The sequence below is a fragment of the Dromaius novaehollandiae genome, chromosome 1 (assembly GCF_036370855.1).
Source record: "Dromaius novaehollandiae isolate bDroNov1 chromosome 1, bDroNov1.hap1, whole genome shotgun sequence".
Lineage (NCBI taxonomy): Eukaryota > Metazoa > Chordata > Aves > Casuariiformes > Dromaiidae > Dromaius > Dromaius novaehollandiae.
In genome coordinates, this window is record NC_088098.1 from 75232251 (window position 1) to 75257214 (window position 24964).

The 24964-nt window shown below is 39.9% G+C and overlaps 1 protein-coding gene across 3 annotated transcripts in view; it reads left to right on the forward strand.

Moving 5' to 3' along the window:
• The window catches only part of ATXN10 (ataxin 10), a 106407-nt gene extending 82516 nt beyond the window's left edge, over positions 1–23891 (forward strand). For 2 of the 3 annotated variants that reach the window (XM_064517035.1, XM_026114077.2), the window contains exons 10-11: positions 2887–2950; positions 23198–23891. In XM_064517035.1, the coding sequence (XP_064373105.1) occupies positions 2887–2950; positions 23198–23385 (252 nt within the window). In that variant the 3' untranslated portion in view covers positions 23386–23891. Of the gene's footprint in view, positions 1–2886; positions 2951–6997; positions 7566–23197 lie in introns of those variants that run through there. The other variant, XM_064517048.1, reaches the window with a different exon arrangement.
• The last annotated feature ends 1073 nt before the right edge of the window (positions 23892–24964 follow it).

The following is a 24964-nucleotide window of genomic DNA, read 5'->3' on the forward strand; positions in this document are numbered from 1 at the left end:
CTTTCAAAATCTAGACAGATTACAGCCAGTGTCACATCAGCCACTACATGTTTTCTTTCCAGGGTATTTTTCCATCTTAAGGTGAGATTTGAGGCTCTGCATAATATTGACTCCTTTCCCAAGCACTGCAGAACACTCCTGCAGAGGATGCACAGCCTATGCTCCTCTGCTCTGCATTTCTCAGACATTTCTCTTCAAAGGAAGAACTTTAAGGCCAATACTTGGCAAAATTCACAAAACCCTTTTTATTGCAGTATAGTTCCAATACATCTGTATAAGAGGGTGAGGCCTAGGACCATGGTTCCTTGATAGTTACAAAATCTGCTTGTGTGAGAGTTTAGAGTAACTGTGCTTCCTTCAGGTTAATGGCAGTGAGAAGGCTTGAGAGACTCTCAGCATGTAGGTGGGACAACTATAGTGGTTCCTTTCTTTCATTACTGATTGTACTCCAGCAGCAGAAATGGTTCAGCTACATGCAGAGAAATCACTGAATTGGCTCACTGCAGCTCGGACTGTTGCAATACACTGATACGAATTTTAGGTTACTGTAAAATGAAGTTTTGGTGGATCAGCAGGCGGTTCTTGAACAGCCAGGCCGGTGCTTTGTTGAGCTGAGAACCTCCAAATCAGGGTCAGAGTAAATGTCTTGGGTCCTGGAACTGCTCTAGCAATGGTTGCTCATGAATCAGAGCTCTCAGAGTTCACTTCATGGGTATCTCTGAGGAGCACAGAGTTGTCTTGCATACACAGCAAGACACTATATTTTACTGTGCATAAGTCACAGGTAACATACTAAAGCTGAGGTACTGGTAACAAAAGCTTGACCTAACTTGGTCGAATTAATGTACAGTTTAATTATATGCTGTTGAAGAGAGTCCCTGTGGGTGTGCAAGACAGCGGTAGTTAGCAACTTGTGTATTACATTAAATTATTGCTAAGGCTGTGGTTTGCTGCTTCTGTCCCCACTTACTTTGAAGGAATCTCATTATATTCCCACAGTAAGTTTTTGAAGCATGTGTGAGTTTTAATTAAAATTTTACTTGCCCTGAATACTTACTCTGCTAACTGAATGTTTCATTTGAATGGAACCAAAACAGATCACATGGTTTATTTCAGTTGACAGTGCTTAATCTAGATTAATTTGTACTGTTCAACGTTTCACTGATGGAAAATAAAAGGTAACATTCTAGGTGGATCAGAGTTTGACTACAGAGTAAAAATAAAAGAACCAATGTTTTCCAAGCACGCAGAGCAACTGGATTATTGAAAGGTCACTGTTTGTTCAGGCTTTGAAGTATGACATCATACATGATGCATGACCTTTGGAAAACACACAAAAATGTTGTACAAAGAATGCATATTTTATAACTTATTTTATTAACTGTATTTCATATATATATAGTTATGCATGTTAGCACAGATGTGCTAATTAACACTTAAGAGCATTCTTTTTTTTTAATGTAAGCCTTGCCTGTCTGTATGTCTGCCTCTGCTACTGTTACTTTCTCATGTTACAGTTTGAGGCTCTGCAGTAAGAAGGAATCTAAGAAGGAATTCATAAGAGGGATGTACTCAGATTTGTCTCTGAATTTATTTTTTATTGTTTGGTAATGTGTTTTGGTTTTCAGATCTAAATCTCCTCGTACCCGCCTTTCTTCTTTTACCATGGCAATTGCATTTCAGAATGTTGATCCATCCTGCAGTGTAAACTTTGTGATTCGTTATTTTACATGATACATAAAATACATCTTATCTTGGACAAAAAAGATGGAAGAGATAATCCCATCATCAAGCCACATGCCAAAGTGGCATTCTGTCTAAACCAACTTGTCGTTTGAAATTAAATTTTAAAGGATTAAAGAATGCAATATTTTGAACAAGTATAATTTGATGGCTGTAAGAATATAATCAGTTAATGATCTCAAGTCTTTAAAATAGCATTACTTTCATTATCAAAGGCATCAAATGCCTACATGTTTTAAGAAGATATTACAAAGGTTGAAAATTCACAGATAATATAGAACAGGTTTTTATTTAAATGTGTACCACACTTTCTAAAGCTATAAATATGCATTGTGATGAAAAATACTGCAGTGTATCTTAAGCGAATAGATTGATTTCTTACGGTATATACATTTCTTAAGATAACTATGCTACATATTTATTGTTAACTTCTGCTTGTTCTGGGGTGTTAGGAGTGTGTGTGTATATACGTATGTACAAGTCCATTAGCATTATATGCTGCTCTCTCATACACATGTGTATGTATTAAGATTGTCATTTGTGAGTTCTTGTGGGTGTGTATAAAATTGAAAATGACAGACCTCACCTTTGCTGGTTTTCCAATAGCATACTGAAGACCATATAAAAGGAAGAAATCAGCGGTTGCTATGTGTTATAGTTAAGGATTTGTACCTAGGTACATACAGGTAACACATCACTGTTGAAGGTTGCCTGCAGAACAAGATACAGAAGACACAGGCACCCCCTAACACCAACTGGCAGCTATGTGTGTGTGTATGTTTTACAGCCTTTTACTGGCACTTTTTTCACTCAGTAGTTGTCCATGGCTCTCCCAGAAAACAGGCATTATCTATCAGTAAGTATAGCTTTTCTGGTTCATTGCGAGAGGCACATGACAGAACTTTAATAGAAAATGCCTAATTCGCACATGCTAGAAGAAGGAGGAATGTGAAATTAATGTCTGCTTGTATCAATATGTTGTGATTCTTACTGCTAAAAATACCGGTTTTACTCTGCAATTCATTTTAACACCTTTAATATTTTAACAAGGCAAACATCCCTGTTAAATTCTTTAAATATTTCTTGCACAAAACATCAGTATGGTGTAGACTTCTATTGAATTAAGCTTTTCTTTTTATTTAGGTTTGTCAGTTAGATGGCATTCCCTTGATCCTGGACAACTGCAGCATTGATGACAACAATCCTTGTATCCTTTACAAAAGAGTTCTAATCTCTTGAATATTGAATATGACTCAAAAGGTGGGGGAGTTGAATTGAATATATGTATGTCAGCGTTGCTTTCACTTGGTACCTAAGTCCAACTGGCCTCAGGAATTTCTAGCTTGTTTTTAAATGCTTTGTTCAGGAGTTAGTGAGTCAGAAGTGACTTCTTTGTTCAGAAGTGAGTGAAGATGCTTTCATGAACTCGATGCTAAATGAGTTGAACTATAATTATATTCTGTTTCCTAAGATAATAAAAACGACTGTTTTACAAATCTCAATTCAGAGAGCTAACTGTGATTGAAATCTATATTAAGACTGTGTTTGGTCATTGTATTAGGTAGTGGAGCTTTCACTTCAGCTAGTATCTATTCAGTAGACTGAAATTAGTAGCCCATTAATTCTATACACTTAGTAAATCTGACTGTGGAAAGCTTATCCTAAACACAGAGGCGTGGCGGGCAACGTATAATGAAAATGTGTATGAGTGAGTGAATTGATGCAGACTGTTGAAATATTGTAGAGATTTTAAAATAAATGGTACACACAGTGCTTCATATTTTATATTTTTCCTGGAGTTTAAGAGCAGTGGCTTTCTTAAGAAAGATTGTTGTTAGAAGAAAATAATTTTAAATTGCAGATAAATAGTTAAATAGCCTGGTTTTTATCTTATCTCTTCCTGAACTGCATTGGGTGAATTATTACTTACTGTCAGCTGATCATTAACTGCTTTTAAGGTTCTTAGAAGTGCATCTGGAAATCAAATGCCATTCCCATCTAGAGTAATGTCAGCTTGCTTATACTGAACACATGAAACTGATTTGTTTTTAAATAAATTGAAAATAAAAGCTCACTTTTTAACAAGTATCATAAAAATAAAAAAAAAGTTGTGAAAATGTTCCATGTTTTCAAATTTGCATGCTGTAGTACATCATCTACAACATCATCTACAAATAAGTGTAACATAAAAAAAATGGATTGATTTACGGACAAATGGTAACAAGATCTTAAAAAGCTGGGTGGAGGAGTAACAGGGGTGTTAAGTGTCCTCTGAGTTACTCATTTTGTTATTTTATACGTAAGGTTTCTTCTTTCTTCACTGTACATATAGTTTGAATCCTAATGGCATGTCTCTTCACAGTGCACCAAGTAGCAGAATTGTACTTCCATGACCTGTTTCCGGTAAGGGACACTGCCAGATGCAGTGGAAAGGGCGGGGGAAGTTTGTCTTTCACCAAGCAGAAGAGGGGCCCTGAGAAAACCTAGTATGGAGTTTTGACCCTGAGTTACTGTTCCTTTGCTGTAAAGTGCAGCTATGCAGCAATTTTTAGAATCTTTTTTAAGGAATAATCCTTCATTTTAGCAGTTAATAAAAGGAGATGAAGTTTGAGGCCTTCAAAGGGTAGTTTACAATGCTGAAAGAAATGAAAATAAAATACCATGGGTGGCTTTACTGCATTTTAGGCAATTGTGAAACTTCTTACACCTTTTGATACAAGCTGACATTTTATGGCTGAACTATAAACTTTTTACCAGAAGAGAAAACATCACTTACTTGGTTTTAAAGGCTTACTAAATATAATGAGACTTCTTAATATGAGCTTTCATCACTAATACATAGCTTACAGTATTAGCTATCTGAAAAAGTAGCATTTGGGAAGTGTGTGGACTAGCCTGCTGTGACAAACTGCGCTGTGTCAGCTTTTGGAGCACATTTTCTGGCTACTGTGTTTATCATTTTGGCCTAGAGCTATTCCTAGCACTATCATGCTGCATGAAATTAATACTCCCCTGTTTCCCTCCTGCCTCTAACATTCCTCATCTGCTGCGTTCTCAGCCTGTCTCACCCTGGGAAGCAAGAAGAGGAGTTGAAGTTTGTATCAGTCTCTAGTCTTATCTGCTTTGTAGCACATTCTGCTGCTTCCAGGCACCACAACTTAACTTCTCGGTAGCATGTAGGTGCCCAACTCCATTGCGTAAGATTTCTCTTAGGAGATTTGATCATTTCCTCCTGCCTCCTGTGCACCGGTTTGTGTGGAACAAGTCTGTTTTGTGATGCTTGTAAAACAGAGCAAAACTCTTACTAAGACTAGAAAGGCTACTCACTTAGGATTAAAACATCCTAAAATTGCCCACATTGTAACTTTGTGATTCAGAGTGAACACATTTTGTCTGCTTTCTCTTTTCAAGAAGGATTAATTAATAGGCAGTATGTAGGCAGCTCTTGAGATAGATGTTGAGAGAGAGCTGCTGAAATTCACATAGGATCATGCAGTGGTGCTGCAGTTTGCCAAGATGATGTAGAATGCTGCAAGGGAAAGCTCGGTGTAACCCTTCCCCAAGGGTTCCTTCAGGAAGTCATGTCCAGAAATTTCTCTTTTCGTTCTGATTTCTAGTCCCTGTTTGTGCGGTTTGAGGTTGTGTTTCTCAGATTTCTCCTTGGAAAAAGCTGACTGGAAGAGTTCCAGCCATATTCCTTTTATATAAGAACTTCTTAGATTTCCTACTAGATGCTTGGTAGATACACATTTTCATTTGGGGTTTATCTATTTTGGAGACATCCATAAGAGCTCTATAGTTAGGATTTCATTATGCTTTCTGCTTAAAAGGGAGTTAATATAGCTGTTTTCCAAATTTCAGTAGCTGAGTTCTGCCTCCAAATTCCACATACAAAATTTTCCAAAGGAAAATGTAATTGTTGTAAGTGATACAACTTTTTCTGGGGAAAAAGAATTAATAATTATTTTTCCCTTAAGTATGCAATTCATTAGAAGCCAGACTGCCATGTTAGATATTAAGAGTTCTTTATTACCTTTTAGAGAGGAGGGAGGTCTTTTGATAAATCACTTTATGGGTAGCATATGGAATCATGCTGAAAGAGGAGACAGGTCTGCTCTTAGATTTCCTAAATAAATTTCTCTTTCTAAACTTGTCACTATCTTAAAATTGCATCCCTTGAGAGCTTGAACAGTTTTTTAATGTGCATAGAGATATGAAGAAGTTGATCTCTTACAAGCTTGCTAGCTGAAGTTCAACTTAGATGTTTGCATTACTTTAGCTTCTTGAGTTTGAATCTTTTGGTGTCCAGCTTGGGAGAACTATTATATTGTCTAATTACATCTTGAACAGACTTGTGTCTTTAAAATTTATACTAACTGATAGTAGTTTTTCCATCAGGAATGTTCACAGGTTAAAAAAAAAAAAAGAAAAACCTCATTAGTAGCGTCATGAAGCTGATCATGGATAGTTAAATACAGACTTTCTGTACCTCTTGCAAAAATTCTTTGAATCTGTATATTAAATTTTCAACTAATAAAAATTTGCATGGTTCCAAGTAAATTTAATGCAGTAATGCTGACAGATACCAGATTTTCAACTGTTACCTATCAGACTTTTAACACAGGGGAAAAGGTAAATGGAGAGGGACTGGAGAGATATGGTTCATTATAGGTCTGGTGGTCTGAAGAGTTAAGCTTCAAAGAAGGGTTGAATGCCACTTTAATTTTTTCTATACCCTGTAAATGTTCCATGTTGGAATCACTGCATCCTAATCATAACTGTGCCTGGGAATCCAAAAGAAGAAAAAAAGAAAAAGGTGTTTCAAAATGCAAATGAGCTTGTTTATCTTTAGATTAAGGAGAGGTAGTACGAAAGCCTACTTTTCCATTCTTATATGAAGTAGCTTTTCGTTTTTGAAAACTCAGTCTGTAATTCTTGTGAAAAGTTAGGAACATTGTGCTTTATTCATGTAACCTGTGTTTAAAAACTAACTAAATAAAACCTGACGTTGAACAGCAGAGTGGGTTGGAGATGCCCATGTGGGAAGTATCAGTAGAAATTTACTCCAGATTCTGCTTTTCAGGATATTTGCTTAGGAAGGGGATCCTGCAAGAAAATATTCTGCTCCCTGAGCCACCATCTTCCTCATTTCTGACAGGTTCTAGTATCTGACAAGAGCCTTTCTTTTCATACATGTGTTTTACCTCTTCCTAAGCTCTTACCAATCCCTCCGGCGTCATTTCTGACTCTTCAGTTACCACTTGCTTAAGGCAAATGTAAGGACAGAAGCCAGCCCATAAGGCCATTCTGATCAAAAGATTGCTGACCCTAATGATACAAAAAAGGTGTTTATGCAAGACTGTATCTAAACAGACATGTTTGTTATTGAAGAGTATTCAATTTGCCTTCACTAACTTTGGCATTCTTTGTAAGTTGCTGGGGTTTGGGGGGATTTTATTGGTTTTTTGTTTTTGTTTTTTTCTCTTTCCTAACGTTAAAATATGTTATCAATAAAATTTATTGCTATTTTAAGCATGATCATATTATCAAAGGTATTGCAATGTAATAACTGTTAGTTAATAATAAAATTTGTAATTTTATTCAGATTTGTAATTTCTGTAATTGGTTACAGATATGTAATTTATTTCAGGTCTGATTTTAATGTGAATCCTATTATTCAACTCTGCTTCCAAAATAAGAAGTGAAATGCAGTTTTGAAGATGGGATAGTCTTGTTTGTCAGTGTGCTTACCAGTTGTGCAGACTTACTTATGAGATGCTTCTGGTATGCTTATTGATAAACTACTTTTGTGATTGTCTGAATTTAACTCGAATTGACTTTATGTAAGTGTATTATTTTAACCCTAATCTGGCTTGTGTCTGTTAGCTGAAAGTGCAGTGCTACTGGAAGAAAAAGGACAGACTGCTTGTAGTGTGCACACACATTCTTACGCTTAAAAAGTAGCCAGCTGTGCGATTATTCCTATTTTAATATTTTTATTTATATATATATATATATATATATATGTGGGTGGGTGTGTATAAAAATATATTAAAATAGGAATAATCGCACAGCTGGCTACTTTTTAGGAGTAAGAATTGGCGGCATTAGCAAAATCTGTAGTTGTGGATCTGCACGCATAAAATCTTTAGTGAGAATAATGAATAAAAACATAGAAAATATAAGTTAATTTTCAGATACTTCTTCCCTAGACTTCTTCCATTATATTCAGTCTGAAAGTCATCTAAGAGGTAGATTGAAAATACTTCTGAATTCATGGCAGCAGCAAGTATAATTGTGGTTCATGAAACTCCTGGCTAAAGCTAGAAGAAATCAAGTTGCTATGGTCTACAACAATGGCAGTTTGTTTTTGTGAGATGCCAGGAAAGACTTTTGGGGGAACTGACAGACATTTTGTTTCTAAGTTACAGAGTGCAACCTAAAAGAGGCCGCATACTGTGAAAAAGCCTCACAGCTGAATAAAAGCCAGTAGAAAACAAAAATAGGAGTATGATTTGACCTTTTAGAGTAAACCATCATACTGAGCTATTCCACGTACATGTGGCGCTCTTATATGTTAGCAAGGAAAGACAGAATAATGTTACATCAGAAACAGTTGCCTTTCTTTGGAAAGCTCGCTTTGGGCACTACCAATACATTTAGCAGTTTTAGGTGAATCATTTGATTTTTGTATTTTCATAAGAATGCATAAAATAGTGTTTTTTCAATGGATATAGTCAATGCAAAGGACTTTGATGAAAACAGGAGTGACCTCTCCATGCCCAGTAAAGATCTGCCCACTTAGAAGAAATTGTCCTTTTCCTCATCTCATTGAGGTTTGCCTTGTTCTGTGAGCAAGTCTGAAGTCTACCTGGGCTAAATAGAAGTGTAATAATTGGTCGAGTGCTACAGTTTTGCATTTGCAGAGATTTTGTTGCTTTTACCCTTATTCTCAGACACAGAGTACTAGTAGAACCTTATTTCCTCTAAACTAGTGCTGACTGGCACTATGACCTTAACAAAAAGGTAGATACTAAGTTTCTAGTGACACAGAAGTGTTTGGGGACCTGCAGGCTGGCAGTGAAAGAATGGGACTTGCCAGCAGAGGTGAGGACCAGAAATTTATTTGCATGTGCCTTTAGGCTGATAGCACCAAAGATGACAACACAAAATAGCAGCTGAGTTTTTCATGAAAAATAAAAATGGTCAGTAAGAAGATATCACTGTGTGTTCCTAGTAGTCCAAATCAGTTCTTACATGCTGAGAATTTTTCTTTAAGAGCCTATAAAGTCTGGAAGCTTTATGGTATTTACACAGAGAAGGAGCTATGCTAAAATTTGTGCATCTTAATGAACTGGTAAAGCTCAGTGCTAGAAGAGGTACAAATATGTTTATTCTTTGAGCAGTAACAGTCTCTGAGAGGACTTATTTCTTTCACCTTGTTCAGCAAACCAAATCCTGTCTTGCTGCCGCAAGTTGTCTATGAATTCTACGTAGGTATATGCTGTTAGATACTAATGGAGCCTACAGTATCTGTGTGGCTCACAAGGGAATCCCTCAGTGTTGTATGATAAGGGTTTCTTTAGCCACAGTAGTGGGCCAGTTTCCTAAATGGTTCCCAAGAGGCTTCAACCCCCTTGTTATTTCTGAGAGTGAAAAGGGAAAAACACAGCTATTCCCAAATACTGCTTTTAGTTTTAGTTGGGAAGGTCTTCTGCCTCCCCATGGCTGTTCTTCTCACTGTACATGAAGGACTCTTTACACTCATGTAGGAAGTATTGCAAGTAGCTGGTCTTGATCTTATTGAAATGTTAGTGGCCTAAAGAGGACTTACCAGTCTAAGCAGCATTTTTTTATAGGGTATTGAATAAGGTATCCAGAGTGGCATTATTGTAAAGCTCTGAAGAGTGAGGATCTAGGTTCATGGTCCCTGCTGAAGGGAATAGGAAGTTTTCGGGTGACCTAATCCAATTTTAAAACACTCTGGACTCTGGCTTCAGATCTGAAGAGCTGGGATAATACAACGTCTATCTCCTCCCCTCTCCCGTCTCTCTCCCGTCTCTCTCCCGTCTCTCTCCCGTCTCTCTCCCGTCTCTCTCCCGTCTCTCTCCCGTCTCTCTCCCGTCTCTCTCCCGTCTCTCTCCCGTCTCTCTCCCGTCTCTCTCCCGTCTCTCTCCCGTCTCTCTCCCGTCTCTCTCCCGTCTCTCTCCCGTCTCTCTCCCGTCTCTCTCCCGTCTCTCTCCCGTCTCTCTCCCGTCTCTCTCCCGTCTCTCTCCCGTCTCTCCTCTCCTTCTCCCGTCTCTCTCCCGTCTCTCTCCCGTCTCTCCTCTCCTTCTCCCGTCTCTCCTCTCCTTCTCCCGTCTCTCCTCTCCTTCTCCCGTCTCTCCTCTCCTTCTCCCGTCTCTCCTCTCCTTCTCCCGTCTCTCCTCTCCTTCTCCCGTCTCTCCTCTCCTTCTCCCGTCTCTCCTCTCCTTCTCCCGTCTCTCCTCTCCTTCTCCCGTCTCTCCTCTCCTTCTCCCGTCTCTCCTCTCCTTCTCCCGTCTCTCCTCTCCTTCTCCCGTCTCTCCTCTCCTTCTCCCGTCTCTCCTCTCCTTCTCCCGTCTCTCCTCTCCTTCTCCCGTCTCTCCTCTCCTTCTCCCGTCTCTCCTCTCCTTCTCCCGTCTCTCCTCTCCTTCTCCCGTCTCTCCTCTCCTTCTCCCGTCTCTCCTCTCCTTCTCCCGTCTCTCCTCTCCTTCTCCCGTCTCTCCTCTCCTTCTCCCGTCTCTCCTCTCCTTCTCCCGTCTCTCCTCTCCTTCTCCCGTCTCTCCTCTCCTTCTCCCGTCTCTCCTCTCCTTCTCCCGTCTCTCCTCTCCTTCTCCCGTCTCTCCTCTCCTTCTCCCGTCTCTCCTCTCCTTCTCCCGTCTCTCCTCTCCTTCTCCCGTCTCTCCTCTCCTTCTCCCGTCTCTCCTCTCCTTCTCCCGTCTCTCCTCTCCTTCTCCCGTCTCTCCTCTCCTTCTCCCGTCTCTCCTCTCCTTCTCCCGTCTCTCCTCTCCTTCTCCCGTCTCTCCTCTCCTTCTCCCGTCTCTCCTCTCCTTCTCCCGTCTCTCCTCTCCTTCTCCCGTCTCTCCTCTCCTTCTCCCGTCTCTCCTCTCCTTCTCCCGTCTCTCTCCCGTCTCTCTCCCGTCTCTCTCCCGTCTCTCTCCCGTCTCTCTCCCGTCTCTCTCCCGTCTCTCTCCCGTCTCTCTCCCGTCTCTCTCCCGTCTCTCTCCCGTCTCTCTCCCGTCTCTCTCCCGTCTCTCTCCCGTCTCTCTCCCGTCTCTCTCCCGTCTCTCTCCCGTCTCTCTCCCGTCTCTCTCCCGTCTCTCTCCCGTCTCTCTCCCGTCTCTCTCCCCTCCTTCTCCCGTCTCTCCTCTCCTTCTCCCGTCTCTCCTCTCCTTCTCCCGTCTCTCCTCTCCTTCTCCCGTCTCTCCTCTCCTTCTCCCGTCTCTCCTCTCCTTCTCCCGTCTCTCCTCTCCTTCTCCCGTCTCTCCTCTCCTTCTCCCGTCTCTCCTCTCCTTCTCCCGTCTCTCCTCTCCTTCTCCCGTCTCTCCTCTCCTTCTCCCGTCTCTCCTCTCCTTCTCCCGTCTCTCCTCTCCTTCTCCCGTCTCTCCTCTCCTTCTCCCGTCTCTCTCCCGTCTCCTTCTCCCGTCTCTCTCCCGTCTCTCTCCCGTCTCTCTCCCGTCTCTCTCCCGTCTCTCTCCCGTCTCTCTCCCGTCTCTCTCCCGTCTCTCTCCCGTCTCTCTCCCGTCTCTCTCCCGTCTCTCTCCCGTCTCTCTCCCGTCTCTCTCCCGTCTCTCTCCCGTCTCTCTCCCGTCTCTCTCCCGTCTCTCTCCCGTCTCTCTCCCGTCTCTCTCCCGTCTCTCTCCCGTCTCTCTCCCGTCTCTCTCCCGTCTCTCTCCCGTCTCTCTCCCGTCTCTCTCCCGTCTCTCTCCCGTCTCTCTCCCTCCTTCTCCCGTCTCTCCCCTCCTTCTCCCGTCTCTCCCCTCCTTCTCCCGTCTCTCCCCTCCTTCTCCCGTCTCTCCCCTCCTTCTCCCGTCTCTCCCCTCCTTCTCCCGTCTCTCCCCTCCTTCTCCCGTCTCTCCTCTCCTTCTCCCGTCTCTCCTCTCCTTCTCCCGTCTCTCTCTCCTTCTCCCGTCTCTCCTCTCCTTCTCCCGTCTCTCCTCTCCTTCTCCCGTCTCTCCTCTCCTTCTCCCGTCTCTCCTCTCCTTCTCCCGTCTCTCCTCTCCTTCTCCCGTCTCTCTCCCGTCTCTCTCCCGTCTCTCTCCCGTCTCTCTCCCGTCTCTCTCCCGTCTCTCTCCCGTCTCTCTCCCGTCTCTCTCCCGTCTCTCTCCCGTCTCTCTCCCGTCTCTCTCCCGTCTCTCTCCCGTCTCTCTCCCGTCTCTCTCCCGTCTCTCTCCCGTCTCTCTCCCGTCTCTCTCCCGTCTCTCTCCCGTCTCTCTCCCGTCTCTCTCCCGTCTCTCTCCCGTCTCTCTCCCGTCTCTCTCCCGTCTCTCTCCCGTCTCTCTCCCGTCTCTCTCCCGTCTCTCTCCCGTCTCTCTCCCGTCTCTCTCCCGTCTCTCTCCCGTCTCTCTCCCGTCTCTCTCCCGTCTCTCTCCCGTCTCTCTCCCGTCTCTCCCCTCCTTCTCCCGTCTCTCCCCTCCTCCCGTCTCTCCCCTCCTTCTCCCGTCTCTCCCCTCCTTCTCCCGTCTCTCCCCTCCTTCTCCCGTCTCTCCCCTCCTTCTCCCGTCTCTCCCCTCCTTCTCCCGTCTCTCCCCTCCTTCTCCCGTCTCTCCCCTCCTTCTCCCGTCTCTCCCCTCCTTCTCCCGTCTCTCCCCTCCTTCTCCCGTCTCTCCCCTCCTTCTCCCGTCTCTCCTCTCCTTCTCCCGTCTCTCCCCTCCTTCTCCCGTCTCTCCCCTCCTTCTCCCGTCTCTCCTCTCCTTCTCCCGTCTCTCCTCTCCTTCTCCCGTCTCTCCTCTCCTTCTCCCGTCTCTCCTCTCCTTCTCCCGTCTCTCCTCTCCTTCTCCCGTCTCTCTCCCGTCTCTCTCCCGTCTCTCTCCCGTCTCTCTCCCGTCTCTCTCCCGTCTCTCTCCTTCTCCCGTCTCTCTCCCGTCTCTCTCCCGTCTCTCTCCTTCTCCTCTCTCCCGTCTCTCTCCCGTCTCTCTCCCGTCTCTCTCCCGTCTCTCTCCCGTCTCTCTCCTTCTCCTCTCTCCCGTCTCTCTCCTTCTCCTCTCTCTCCCCTTTTCCCAGCTTGTTGATTGGGAAGGAAAATTGGGAGTTAGAGTTCTGGCATTTAATTTCCAGCTGCAATTCTTATGTAGTATGGCTTAATCAGGTTCTTTAGAGCACTGTGTACTTTAGCATACTCTTCCAGTAAATCAAATTGATGCTCCACTAAGAAATTTTAATTAGCTCATCATTCCCAAACACAGTAGGATCCTTGGCTAACATATACTCTGGTGGAAATGTCTAAATCCATAGAATTATTTTTAGAGATTTTTATGCCATAATTAAGCACAGATCAATTTTGTGTTTAGATATTTAACAAAGCTATAATCCCTAATGGCATATTTCAGCTTACTGATGCCTTAATTTCAGGATGCGCTTCATTCAGTGCACCTGCAGGATGAGAAAAATACTGAAATTGAAAGCTTACTGGAAAAAAAAAAGGTATTAATTTTCTTGAGAATATATAAAATACTAAAACAGTTTTAGAGAGACATAAATTGGAAGTCTGTTCTTCAGTATCACTCCTACCCAGTTCCTGCAAGTGACAACTGTCATCATTAATGAAGTCATGTGATGTACAGGGTCCCACTTGGACAGAGCTGGAGAATGTAACAAAGGTATACAAACTACAAGAAGGCTTTCAGATGCTATACTATAATATTTTCATTCCTTGAGAAGATTAATCTCTGTAGGCAGTAACTTGTGCATGTAAAAGTAAGGAATTGCAGTTAATAACTCTGTTTCTAAACCAAATATTGTTATGTTTGTCCTCTGCCCTAATCCTGTTGGTAGACTCACATCCATGACAGGCTTGAATTTTTAAAAGAAAGTGGATCTTCAGTTACCAGGCACACCAAAAAAAGAAACAGAGAAAATATAATATTTCACTGCTTTTATAACTCAAACAGCTTGCTTGATTTTTTTTGTAGACTTTCTTTGAAAAATTCCCCTCTGGGCTGAGACAAAGCACTAGAAATTTGAGACCTAAAGGTTTTTGTTTTTTTTAAATAAAGCTAGGAGTGGTTCAGAAATACTGTTGAGAATGGAATGCCTTCTGTAACCACCTTATCATATTTCAGTCTGTCTTCTTGATATGGTTTCTTGCATGCTTCCCAAGAATATGGCCAGTGCTGTGCATCGTATCTTTATTCAAAAATTTTCCTGTTGTCCCATTTTTGGTCACTGTTGTGACCTTGTCCTGTGTAGCTCCCTCCTGATCATTAGATCATTTGCGCTCTCTCTCCCCCAGATCTTTGTCTAGATCTTGTTCTTTCTATTTCCTAAATGTTTTCCAAAACCTGACCTTCCCTTTCTACCTCACTAAGGGTGTATTTGCGGTCCATTCCCCTGACCATATTAATTTGTTCATGTCTCTTAATGATCTGAGATTTCCTCAAGGAGATGCAAACATTCCCTGAAATTCTAGCAGATATAATTGTAACTAATGGTTATTTTGCAAAACATGGGGAAAAAATGTAGTTGGTTGTATTTTTAGTTGCATATTTCAAAACACCCATTTGTTTAACTGTTGTTATTGTTGGACGCACACTGAGGGACGTTATCTGGTGTCTGTGAGACTAGAACTAGAGTTTCATTTACCTTCATTGTTTTGATTATTTATCATAAAGTGATATTTGAAAGTACTAAAAGCAGCGGAAGCAGGAATTACGCCACATATGTTTTTCAGAGACTCTGAATCAATAAAATACTTGAGCACAATGCTGAAAGATAAGGTGGCATACAGATCCTTGCTGAATTAGAGTATATATGTGGAAGAAGTTTTCTGAAGATTATAAATAGAGCTTCTATTCAAAATGTGAGTTAGCTTAATTTGTCATCTGCCTTAGACTTCTGATAAATTATAATTAGTTTGACCACATTTCAGGTATTAACTAGGTTGATCCTTCAAGTGACAAATTTTTGAAAGTTTTATTTGACTTTTGAAATTGCCATTTTCAGAGGGGATTTAGAAAAGCTGTTTATTTCTATATGTATAGATATAAATGCACATAAATATATTTTTATTTTTATGTAGATAGAGCTTTCTTTCTTAATGTGTCCAGGGAAACTTAAAATGATGGTAGTCTGCCTGATATTTAAGCAGTTTGTGAACACGATTACCATCCTGCCACCTTTTAGTGCTTCACTTCTTGATGTTGGCGGTAAGTTTTAATAGTAATTTGATACAAGTGTTTCGACTTAATAGAATTTTACATTTTTTTCTGAGAAAAGAGGATAGGTTGAGACATTTTTAATAATGTAGGCGACAGCAATTGACTTTTTTTTTTTTTAACTTAACCTGCTGAATCTTTGGTACCCATTATATAACTAATGTGGGTTTAGTTGTCAGAAATTACTAAAATGGGATTAGTGTATTAGAAGAGTCTGTCAGAACAGAATATTGTAACTGTAGAGAATTAGCTTGAGATCGATCAAGAGTGTGATTCTTTTTCTTTTGAAACCAGCGGATTTATAGTTACTCATAAATTATGGGTTTCTATTAAAAATGTAAGTCATAATTTAAAAAAAAATTGGCAGCCTAAGCAGCAAAAATGAATGTGTCATATTCATGGTTTTAAGCTAGTATTACAAGTTTGAGTATAGGAAAAAGTAAAACAAACTAGAGGTTATGGCTTAATTTTTTTTAAGTTTTGTAAGCTTTGGCATAACGGACATTATTATAAAAACAGTTTGACAAAGCTAAACCAGTACTATGGCTAGAGTACTGGACTGGACAGAAATATTGTGTTTAATTTTTCAGTATGCAAAGGTATGTTGGCATTGACTGCTTTTGAATCCCACAGAGCATGAAAGGAGGCACATAAAATATGGATTAAACGTTGTTTAGCTGGCAGACATTAAAAACTAATAGCAGCCTGGATATGTAATTATGTTCAGTGATGCCTTGTGTGATCTGTTAACCCAGAAAAACTAGTGATTTGGGAAAAAATCCCAAAATTGCTCTAGGTAAAAATGTCTCAGTAACCGAAATTGATGGAGTAATAAATAGCACTTTAATGAACATTGGGTATCATGTAGCTGGAGATCACTGAAGTGAGCTGTATGTAGTTAAAGTACAGTCAAGCCTTGGAACGAAAATGGACCTTATGATTTGGGTCTGTGTGTCAGAACTGAGCAATAATGGAAAAGTACTTTTGGATGATCTGAAGAGCCTGGGCTCTACTTACAGGAGCGTAGCTAGGAATGAGAGGGCAACTGAATGTTGTGAGGTTTTGGTTTTGGTTTTTTCTGAACTATTGGGGAAGAGCCAGAAGGAGCAGGCAACTGGTATTGCATCTGTAGTCAGAAATAATAGCAAACTTTGGTGGACCGTGGTATGAAATCCTTGTGTCTGTGCTTCAAAAGTCATGCTTAAAAGTTCAAATGGAGGGAAGAGGTACAAGAATTATGCAAAGTTTGGTGTACCTGCCTCAATTTCACTGTTTTGTTCATGCAAAAGATGCTTACTAAGTGCCTTGATCATGGTCTGTGAAATTTCTTTTTTTAATCTATCTGTAATAAAAATCAGTGGTTGGAAACAAATGCTAAACAAATCTAAACTAAAAGTAAGTCACAGGCTGTAATGAATTGAAACAGTTTACCCAGGGACACAGTGAAATCTTCCAGTCAAGATTGAATGTCTTTCAGAAAAAGACAGAAAAATATCCTGTGCATGAAACAGAATTGACAGACTTGAATCAAGTGTTGCCGATGAACTTAAATGATCTGTATGATGTGCAGAAGTGTTGGACAGAAGAGGTGCAATTGTCCATTCTAGTCTTCAAGTATATTTGTTGGTGACAGATGTTTAAGTGGAAGAACATTCACTGAAAATTATACATGAAATATAACGTACTTATCTATTCTATTATATAGAATATTAGGCCCATTTTAGGGGAACCTGTATACCGCAAGGCCATTTTTAAGAAATGGATCCATCATTACAGCTAACTGAATAGATGGGAAGTTAGGAAGCTGGCATAAATATAGGTAGCTAGAAAGAATGTGTTTACCTGGTAGAAAGATAAGTGTGGGAGGTTAGTGAAGCCTTGGGGAACTGGAAAAATATTCGGTGTACAATTGTTTTCTGCTACGGATGTTTTTTTATTTCTGTAGGCTGTGAATTACTGAGAATGTTGCCTAGTATAGAATTGATTTCTGATTACTTCAAACAGAATAGTTCTCCCCATTTGCCTATTCTGAAATAGTATTGCTTGAAACCTTGCTCCAGCAAAACAGGCCTATTCTGCTGAGTGTCACCTTAGCTGTAAACTCTGTTCAGGTTTTTGGGGATAGGCTTTTTTGTCCTTACTAAAATATTTTGCGGAGGCAGATTGGTATGTGGAATGCTTGCAAAAAGCACCAGCAGCCCACCCGAATCTTTCTGTCCTGGAGTCCAAAAGGGCTGTCTGCTTGCTGCAGGCACTGCATCTTGCATTTCTAGTGAAGTTTTGCTGCCACATAGTGGCGGAGCTTGAAGCTTGTTTGGAGGTGGATGGCCCAACCATCCTGCTGATCTGTTAGAGCAGGTGAGAGTTACCTGTGGTGGAAATGAACCTCTCCTTTCTTTTCCGCAGCATTATAAATGCCATCCATAGAGGCTGTGATCAGGAATAGATTGCACCCCCAGCATGCAGTGGAGCTTCTCTGCCCTGGAGGTCCCTAGATTAGGTGAGTTGTGCTAAGTCCATTCTGCAGTGGTCAGGTCAAGCAGGGGACAGAAGGACCTTCCCATTCCCAGCTGATAGGGCACTCTTTCTAGCTTTTAAACCCAGAAGGTGGTGACTGCAGTCATTGATGATAACACCTGCTGTGCAATGTGCTAAATAAAAATACAAGCAACCAAAATATTTTAGGCCTTTTTGTTGCAAACTTTAGACATAATATTTTAAGTTTGAATAGGCTGAATTCCTCAGGTTTTCTGATGCTGACAATTTAATGTCAGGAATAAACAAATCCAAATCGTTTATGCTAAAAATATGAATGAGCTTCTTTAAAATAAGTAAATAAAAATTAAGATGATATCCTTAGTTCTTTGCATTCGCTGTGCTTACTTTCTTGGTAATGTCTTAAACAGATGTGAAAATTACTTAAAAAGGTAAAGGGGGAGTTGGAAGGAATTGCTATAATCTTACACAGCTTCTAGGACTTCATAAAACTACTAATCCCCAGTAGGAAGAAATGGGTAACTTGCAGCTCTTTGTAAGCAATTTGGCTGGCAGTGAGGGACCAAAATGCTGAATGTCTACTACGTGTGGTCAATCACGGCCCATTTATCCAAACTGTGACTAAGAGTGCCAGTAGCTGTCTAGAGACCTCTTTTAGTGGTGAGAAGAATTATCTTCAAGTTGCTGTGATACACAAGTACTTAAAAGGACTGAAAGACTTGAAGGGAAAAGCGTTTATTTCTTTTCAGTGTGGCCCAGTCAGGTCTGTAAGTGGAAGTGATTTTTTTAATGTGATGCTTTAGTATTTCATTCTTGTCTGTAGAACATTTAGTGAGAATTGGATTATGTGTTGAAGACTGGAAAGAAATATAATTAGCAAGAACTGTGTTTTAATTATCTTTGGTTTCTAGCCCTATAGATGTGTTCCAGACAAGCTCTTATAGAAGTTGAAAACTGCTCTAGCTGTTACATAAACAGCCCATTTGATTAGGATTCCAAAGTGTTTTCATTGTCTGTCTTAGTAAGATGTTTGTATCTCTTCCTATAATTGGTTAAAATTAAGTTAATATTTAAATAATCAAAAATTTACTTTGAATGAGGTAATGGAATTAGACAAGTGATATCCTCATTAGGCAAAATGGCACTGAAGGAAGAAAGTTTCGTAAGTAATCATTTAATTATAGAAAATCAACTGCAGTGCACGAAACTGTCTAACTAAAAAAAAAAGTGTGTAAGGTATGTATTGAAACAAATTCTCCACCAAGGATGTTATATTTAGAAATTCCTCAGAATTAATAAATGCAAAAAGGACTTAAGAAAAACTACATACATATTTCAGTTTTCTTGTCGCTCTTCTTCAGTATCCTACAGCAGTTAATGTTAATGTATAACTTTTAAAAACTTACTACTTGCCTTTTTCAAGCCAATGTACTTTCAACATTACTTGTGCATTGTTGTATATCTGCCTACTCAGAGTCGAATCTCAGTAATGACCATAAATATTATGCCTACTATTTTTCATTCATAGATTTCAAATTGTTTTATAGAACAATTCATAGAGATTCTGATGCCTCAAATGGCCTTTCCAATAAGATTTGGCCCAAATTGGACCTCCTAATATGAGAATAAAAGGATGGAATACTTTCCTTGGGAAATGGTTTATAGGTCCTACTTTCCAGTAGGATATTGTTTAGTGATTCCTGACAGTATGTTTTTGTATTTTTATACCGTACTAAACTTCTAAATCAGTCGTTCAGCTTCTAAATCAGTCCCACAAAATGTTGTTGCTAGCCTTTATTCTAACAACATGTTCTGGCAGAATTTGTGAGAAATAACAGAAACGTGAAATGTTTCCTTTGCAATTAGTAGATAAACTTCCTCAAGACTCAAGGGGCATAGAATTTGTTTGTTATGTTGATTCCAGAGAGTAAAATATTTCATCCTTTAAGGCAGACTGTCAGCTAATTTTCTCATTCTCTCTTCCTTTTCCCCTCTCTTCCTGCTCCCTGCCAGTTAAAATTTTGATCCAGAGGAGGTTGGCTGTTGTATTGTAAACTGCTGTATGAAGATTTGTTACAGAAGCATGGAACATGGAACAAATTGTTTCAGTTTTGTTATTGTTTGTTTAAGTCAAAATAACATACAGTAGTGTTCTGTGTACTGAATGATTTTGGAAAAGATATACTATAAAACATGTACAAATGTTTGCTTTCATTACTTAAATACGTGTAGCCCATTAATGGAGCTCCTGCAAAATGAAATTACAATTTCAATTTCTTTTCTTTTTTATGCCATCTCTGCTGTGAAAGAGATGTTTTAGTTTTCACTTCCTTATATATAATATTAATTAATTTGACACTGCAGTATGTCATCTTAGAAAAATCTAGACAAGTTTACCCAATCAGATCTACCATGCTTGCTGTGTTTCTTTTTCTTTATGTAGCTTCACAACAAACAGGCTTACGCTCTTATTTGTAGTAACTATGGAAACTTTAGAAGCTGTCTTTCTAAAGCTGAGTATACAATAAAGTGCTTAAAGTGTTGGTAGGATTAGAAACTCTAGAATATGTTTAATCTTCTCTCTCTGTCTCTATCTTTGGAGAGGAGCAAGAGGGTAATGTGAATATTAGCTGGGGACTAGCTTTAATCTCTGCTGACACTTAAGTCTGTCTAGGTCTGAACACAGCCATCCAAAGGTCTTAGCCTCACACAGCATGCGAACAAGGGAAATCATACATATTCATGACTGAATTTACAATGAAAAACCTACATACAGAAAAGACTTTCTGAATGAATGAAAACGTTATTGAAACCATTTTGCAGCTTCAGCTACAGTAGTCAGTAATGATAAATGCCATAATGATGATAGAGTTCATAAGATAATGGAGATGTCTTAGATATTATGTAAGCATGAATGGATACGATAATAGGAAAGCATCATTTGCTGTGGGTTTTAGCAGTGTTTTTGTGCTGAAGGACATAAAGATGGTGGTAAGAGGACTATTCCCAAGACTAAGGCAAAAAATTTTTACTGAGTATTTTTTACTGTGTGCAACTTTTTGTGTGAGTGAGAACTGTTGCTTGTTCAAAATTACACCTTTTTTTTGTGGGTATTCTTCTATGCAAGTGAAATTCAGAGCTGTATTTTAGGAACTCAGCCGGAGAAATCTGCTCCTCCTCCATAGAGCAGAGCCAAGGAAGGTGATACTATGTTTCTCACAGTTCACTGAGGCAACTTCGTGTTACTTTCTGTCATTTGCAAAATGTCCTAAAAGAGACCTAGGAAAGATCTGCTAGGTGTTGGCCTTTGTTCATCTGTTCATCTGCATTCATCAGCTCGCACACTTTACCGTTCTGGTGTTTGTTCTCACCAGTGGAGCTGATGAGTGAGATTCTGCTTATGTATGATTTGATTTCTTTGATATTTTGTTGTTTTTTCATATGCTCAAATATGTAATCCCCAGTGGAAATATTCCGCTCATGTACCTTGCATAAGTATTTGGCACTTGTCTAATCATTTAACTGTAGTAGTGGTGCACTGACCAAAGAGAATAGATTGGTATTTTCTATCATGTTCCCCTATTAAGGCTTTGATGTGATGCATGATTTTTTTTTCTTAATTTCTCTCCTTTGTCATTACCCCACCTGAATCCAGCCTTTTGCCAGAAATTTTAAAATGAAGGAGGTGTGCAGCATGTTTCCTGATGAAGTCCAAAGAATTCTGTCAGAAAAAAAAAAAAGCTCTATACAGTAGTTAGTATTGTTTTGCCATTTTTGGTTTCTAGTTTTAGGCTGCTTGAATCTGAAAATAAGTATGAACTACTACTTAAAGGCAGGAGGCTGTTTCACTGGTGCATGTCAGTGCAGGACTGTTCTCTACCATGCACGTTTCCTGTGATGTTTGTCCAAGCTACTCTTCATTTGAACCTTGTGCCCTGTGTTGAGGATTCCTTGTGTGCTTTTTGTTTCAGTCCCTCTCTGTCTTCTTTTGGCATCTAGGTAGTGCTGTGGTTAGGTATTGCTCATAAACTGTTATTTTGCTTCCTTTTGTATTCCCTGTTTGTCATTTCCCCTCTCTTAAAATTGAGATTGCTACTCTTCCTACAGGCTATTTGTCCATGGTGACTGGTGTATCAGTCACCCTATAGGGAGAGACTGTGCCTGTGCTGGAAAAAGTATAAGCCTAAGGGCGGGTGGGAAGCATGAGGAGGAAATGGTGGGGAAAGAAGCAAGGTAGGCACAATAGTCAGTGCAAGATGCACAGAGAAAATAGTAAGAGAAAATAGTAAAGATCACTATAAGAATGTGTGTGCAGTGCCTGGTGCAGTAGTTCTGGATTTTCGAAATGCAGTCATGATAGATTTTGTAAGACCATTGAAAGTCCAGTTCCTTTATTGTGTTCTTTTGGCTGAAGTTCCCACCTTCCCCAGTAGAGTTTTCCCCTCTAATCCCCCCCACCGGCAGATGCCCATAAGAACACTGTCTTATCTCTACGCTTAGATGCTGTCCAACCCAAAAGACGTCAAGGAGATGAGTAAATTATGCATATTCTTCTACTGGATGTGAAGCTACATGTAGTAAATAATTGATGCCCTGCAGGCAAACCACTTTTGTATGATTCAGAATGGCTTGCCTCCCATATGGGTAACTTGGGAAAGATTATATCATAACATAGCTTTTCAGCTGCAGAATTGGGGCTAACATCTTTGACACTTCATAAAATGAGCACTGTAGTTCACTTGGAAGATGCCTGACTGATAATCCTGAGAATTTAAATCCTTTGTCTGTGGCCCTGACATGTGCCTCAGTCCTGGCCTCAAGGGACCACCGTAGAAGGTGAATAAGTTGCAGCTTGTGCCCATTTGAACATGAGCAGGAGCTACTTGCTGGTGATCTTAGTGCCTGTTCTGTTGATGAGTTAGTAAAAGCACCTAGGCACAAGGAACTGAATTTAGATAACATTAAAAGCTAGATATTTGTAAGTGTTTCCCACATTATTTATGCTATTCACCACTGTTAGCATGGTTAAGGTATGTTTCTCTTTTTCTGCATGTTTCTTCAACTTTTACAGTGAAAATAATCAGTCATCTTTGCTTGTACCTGATTTACAGCTCATTTTGTTTGCCTGTTCTTGAATGTGCAGTGTTGAAATGTTAGGATTGCAAATGCTGTGATTGACTTTTTTCTTTTTTTTCTTTTTAACCTTACTAGGAAGATCATTGGAACATTTCCGTTACCTGTAATTTTGGTTTAAAACAATATGTCTTTTTAATTCCTGCAGTTCATTTGGGTTTTTTATTCCAGATAAAACCTAGTAAGCTTGCCTGAAGTTAATGGACATACCTCAGTTAAACTTAAATTGCCTTATATGCAAGTACTTGCAGGTTTGGAGTCATAACCTGTAAATGTCTTTCTTTTCTAAACCCTTGATTTTGACTGTGTCTCTGGGTTTGAGATTTTGTTTTGTTTTTAGAGGGTGCAGGGGATGGGGGGGGCAAGGCTTGTTAACGAATAAACTAAGCATTGTTACATCTTCCAAAAAAATCCTTAACTTTGTGCAACAGTTGTGAACCAGTGGGCAGTATATGCTATCCGAAATCTCACTGAACAAAATGAGAGAAACCAAGAGCTTATTGCACGGATGGAAGAGCGAGGGCTGGCAGACAATTCTGTCCTTGAGAGTATGGGTTTAAAGATAGAGAAACAAGATGACAAATTAATTCTGAGATCTGTTAGAAAAAATCCTACCTGAACAACCAAATAGGAACAGTCAAATCATTAAAAGAGCATTTCTCTTTTAACATATTTTCCTTTGTAAGGCAATCAAGTTTTCTTCAATCTGCCAGAAATATGTTTTTCTCAGAAAAACTGCCAAATCATAGTTCTCCCTCACTGTTATAAATAAATGGGCACCTATAAATTTTCTAACCACCTGGGTAAATTAACTAATGGGGGGGAAAAAAGCCTTTTCAGGTGGGTGAAACTTCATTGTTTTCTTGTTTCATTCGCAGAAAAATATCATGCATCTAGCATAGTATTTAGTTGTTACCAATTTCCATTGCTGAACCTGAAGATAATTATCACTAAAAACACAACAAAAGGATATAACTGCTTTGCAGTCTGCCTTCATTTAAAACATCTGTGTTGTCAGGGCTAAACAGAGAAAGTTGTTAGTTTTCAGTCATTGTGCTTAAGTATCTGTACAGCGAAACACTGGATGTACATAAATATTTACTGAATTAAACACACGCAACACGGCTTCTGTGTATTTAAATTATTAGTAAATTGTCTTTTCTACCTTGTTACCTTTCAGTCTTCATGACAAGTATATTAAAAACAAAGCTGAAGCTGTTGTGGCAACAGATGCTACATTCCTTTGCACTGGGGCATGTCTCTGTTTTGGAGACTTGGGTGTTTGTTTGAATTTTATTTGTTCCTTTGGATGGTAAGTCAGCCCACTTTCCTTTTATTTTGCACTTCTCATGGGTTTTCTGAACTCTGGCAGACTGCTGAAGAGGTAGTTTCTCACTGTGATTAATTCTAGCAGTTTCTTTTCACCCCTCTGCCTTTCCAAAACATTGACAAAACTCATTTCCAGTTAATTAATTCAAGAGAGGCAGAAGAATGGAAGGCCCTGCCTCTTCATTTTGGGGACCCTCCTATATTGTTGTTGGACCCTGCCACTGTGGAATGTGGCATGAATGAGACGGGTGGGAGAAGGGGGGGAAAGAGTTCACGATTAACTCTCTGCGTGCCATACTGTTGCCTTAGTAGTCGAGAAGTGTAATCCTCCATGCCTGAACCCGAACAAAAATTACAGCTCAATGTTGATATTATTAGCTCTTGTATATCTTTGTTTTCATTCAGTTGTCTTTAGTTCTGTCTGACAGAAGGATCCCAGTAAAGTTACTAATGGTGTTGTCATTTAATTCCATTTTAATTGGAAGTACAAGTTTATGTCCTAAAACTACTTGTAACACCCACTCAGCCATATGCCAAAGCTTGTGCTTCTCAAACTACTTTCTTCACTTAAAAATGGAAAAATGATGAGAAATGTATATTAATATATATTATATAGAAGCCATAAGGCTTCTGCGTCTACCATAATGACCACACGGGACTATTGAGTTGACATACTGGGATTTTATTCACCTTTGGGTTTTAAAGGCAATGATATAAAACTGGTAAGTCCTTAGCCTTTTATTAAGTAAAGCAAGTATTGCTTTAAAGGGATTACAACAGTGTGGACAAAACCAGACTATTCCTTTTGTTGCTTTTAGTGATTTCTTAGTTTTAAAAGAGAGAGGGGAGAAAAGTACTCTTTGTTTTAA